The sequence below is a fragment of the Sphaeroforma arctica genome (genome assembly GCF_001186125.1).
Source record: "Sphaeroforma arctica JP610 unplaced genomic scaffold supercont1.480, whole genome shotgun sequence".
Classification (NCBI taxonomy): domain Eukaryota; class Ichthyosporea; order Ichthyophonida; genus Sphaeroforma; species Sphaeroforma arctica.
This window is the reverse complement of record NW_014040078.1, coordinates 59,589-63,250: the sequence shown is the minus strand read 5'-3', so window position 1 is coordinate 63,250 and position 3,662 is coordinate 59,589. Positions and strand designations below refer to the sequence as shown.

The 3,662-nt window shown below is 46.0% G+C and overlaps 1 protein-coding gene across 1 annotated transcript; it reads right to left on the bottom strand.

Annotated features, from left to right (window-relative positions):
* Nucleotides 1-1,073: 1,073 nt before the first annotated feature.
* SARC_06630 (hypothetical protein) lies at nt 1,074-2,499 on the bottom strand (the record flags this gene model as incomplete). The annotated part of the gene is made up of 2 exons (XM_014299464.1): nt 1,074-1,170; nt 2,159-2,499. 2 exons carry the CDS (start codon nt 2,497-2,499, stop codon nt 1,074-1,076), a joined length of 438 nt encoding a protein of 145 aa, XP_014154939.1.
* Nucleotides 2,500-3,662: the final 1,163 nt, after the last annotated feature.

Genomic DNA, 3,662 nt, shown 5'->3' with positions numbered 1-3,662 from the left:
ACATCCGCAGCACAACAACGGGAGTCAATCATTGACATAGAACAAGGGGATTTCATAGTAGAATTCCCCGACAGGACACAAGTTACTCTACATGAACGGGGTATGCTTCCGGGTTTAGGCTCAGTGCTTAACATGCCTCAAGCTACACAGAATATACTCTATGTACAGCTTCTACAACAAAACGGTTACGGTATCTATTTCCCGCCGGAAACCGATATAAACATAGCCAAAGAATGTCATATTATTTACAACAACCAAATCATACATCGTGTACACTTATCAGTGGCCAATATTGCATTGGCAACATTGCTCGTAAATCACTGGATGAATGGCATATAAAGCTAGGACATGCACATTCTTATGTTTCGAAAACAATACTACTCAAAAATAATATCTCTATTCCTAACCCACCCACACCAGATCTCGATAATTACAAACTAAATCCTGGTCTATATCAAGCACACGTACTGTATATATTTGGTGATGTCGATATAGACATCTTTGCATCCGCCAACAACCATCAAGAACCTGTATATTGCAGTCTAGAGCCGGACGCACGACTTGTTGATGCTTTCAAACAATCATGGCGACCTCGGCAAGCACCTATACGGTAACATCCCATTCAGGAAGTAGACTTGGCGCGAAGCCCTTCTAAAGTTGGAACGAGAGAACGATCTGATGACTGTGGTCTTCCCACTCAGACCAGGTACACGCAACTACAAGCAAACTCTACTCCAACTGCATTCCCATGTGGAAATCATTCGCACAATAGCAAATAATTTCCTCAAGAACGGCACAAAGCCAGTCGGCCCACCTAATGGCGATACATATGCATCGCACGTATAGGCAACCCCAAGCATGCAGTGCCTCCCACGGATGACTTACTATTCAAGGAAGCCAATGTAGTAGCGCACCCAAACAACCTCACCTTCTGCACTCCTTGTGTAAAAGGCAAAATGCGACGCCGTCCAATATCAGACAAAGCTAAACATTCAAACACATATTCACCAATAGGAACCGTATCCCACGTTGACCTCTCGATAGGATTTCCCGTAACACCAAATGGCTACATATCAATTATCAAATACGTAGATGCCAACTGCGACATGATCTTCCTCTTTACCCTCAAACACAAAGATGATGCCACCGCTACACTGGACCAATTCTATGCTAAAGTAGGCAAAGCAAAGCTTGCAAAATTAACAGAGCTTAAATGTGATCGAGGCGGTTAATTCATTTCTGCCGAGTTCAACAAGGTTAATACTCAACACCATATTAAAATTACTCATACACCCCACCAATTCACCCGCATTGAACGGTCTCGTGGAAAGGACAAACAGCATTATCATTAACACAGTCAACAGCCTTCTGAACGACAGCAACCAACCCGAGTGTGTGTGGGCGGAAGCAGCACAATATGTAGTCATAAGTCGCAACATCATGAGAGTTGTTCTACGGAGAGAAACCGAAACACTTGAAATTGGACGACAGGGCGCTCATCGGTGTATACCTGGGCCACGACGATACCTCTAAATACTATGATGAGTGTCGCATACTCAACCTCAAATCTGGGAGAATCTGCTATTCAAGGGACGTTAAATTCAACTACTTAGTATTCTTGACTTGGCTCATGGTAGGCAACACACCGGTCCCAACATTTGCAACCAAAGTCGAGGATGTTCCCACAATCCGCGAACTCACCTAGAAGACAGTAACACCAGTTCCCATGACGGTGCCATACCTTCTACTGACCCCATCACGCAACCGAACGCAACCACAACGCAAGACACTACGCAATAAACAAACGCCGCTACGCCAACAAATTCGCAAAGCATATCTCAGTGCCCACACCCAGCATTGTTTATGACAAAGCAACTGTCCCTAGTCTGGACAAAGCAACACCGAGCGAGCCCACTATTGAGTCTACTATCAATGATGAGCTAAGCACACATATTGCGAAGCATCTAACATCTCGCGCGCTAAAAGGCCTACTCCTTTCCCCGCGTAGTGATACCGGGAATCTCAACAAACCTACACTACCAGGGAACATGCGCATGACACACACACGTGCAAAGCAGATGAAAACATACAACGCAACTAATCAATTTGGCAAAGTCTCCACAGACTCGCCTAATACAACAACCAATCAGAATCATACCGTATCGCCGCCAACGACAGATGTTCCAGGAAGCACGGGGAGTCACAGGCCACAGCAGCAGTACCAGCGGTATCATCCATCGCCAGTTTGGGCAACCAACCTCGCACAAAACATGTCACTTGGGCACTTGATATTGACAACATCGGACAAGATAGGCGTAATTTGCCAACATTAGACCTTACTACAAAAGAACTCAGCATACGTGATCGACACATCTTAAGCGAGCACACAAACAAAACAAAGCAGAAAACCAGTTCAGACGCGCGGCTCACCAACACGCCAAGACAAGTACTAACAAGCTGATGACTAGCCTGCGCGCCACCAGTGCTATCTACATCCATGACCCTGACAGCACAGCCGAATACACAGTCCACGATCTCCCCATCCACATCAAGACCCAAATACCAGCAAAGTCAACACTATTGGACGGGGAGCACAACAGGCAACAGGTAATGTACACAGCCACAGTCCGCAAGATCTATAGTGTCTGTACTGCCGTCCAAGAGAATTCACTCACTCCTACTACCATACGTGCAGCACTATAAGGGGCCAATGCAGAATTATGGCGGGCGTCTATGGAGCGGGAACTAGCAAGTCTTAAAAAGACCGGTACCTACGACCTCATTCATCCGGACGATCTACCTGATGATGCTTTTACAGTAACTCACTATAGGATTTAAGGAAGCAAAATCTGATCCCTGCCTCTTCATCGCCGACACATACGAGCTCAAGTGCGTTGTATTGCTCTATGTCGACGATCTCATTGTTTGTGGACAAACAGCAGCAGACGTTCAGACATTCAAACAACTCATTGAAAACAAATTCAGTTGCAAAGACCTAGGAGAACCACAATGGCTTTAGGAATGTCACCCAGCACCTATTCCAGCAACTCAACAACCAATCAGCAAAAACACCGGCCCGAACTTTGTATACGCATACCGTGAATTAATCGGGACAGTACAATACTTGTCAATACTCGCTCGCATAGATATCACATATACTCTCAACACACTGGCAAAATATATGGCGAATCCGTCTGACGCGCTACGTATTCTACCGTACCTTAAATCTATGCCCAACCTCCGCCTGGCGTATCACTACCAGCAAACCAGCAAGGACCACTTATCGCTGATGGCATCTGCGACGCCGATTATGCCGCATGCCCTGATACACGCCGATCAACCACTGGATACGTCCTACATATTAACAAAATTCCCGTCGTATGGAAATCACACCGATAGCCAGTCTTATCCACAAGTACTGCCGAATCAGAATACAATGCCGCCTCGGGAACCGCTAAACACATTCAGTGGATACGCACCTCCTTGATGAACTCGGCTCTCCACAGACAGCTTCTACTATTCTATATTGCGACAGCAAGTCAGCCTTGCATGCGATAGAGTCCACTAGTCCAACAAAACACCTCAAACACGTTGATACCAGGGTTCATCACATCAAGCAGCTTCAGGGAATGGGGGTGATTGATGCTGACTATGCTTTAGCT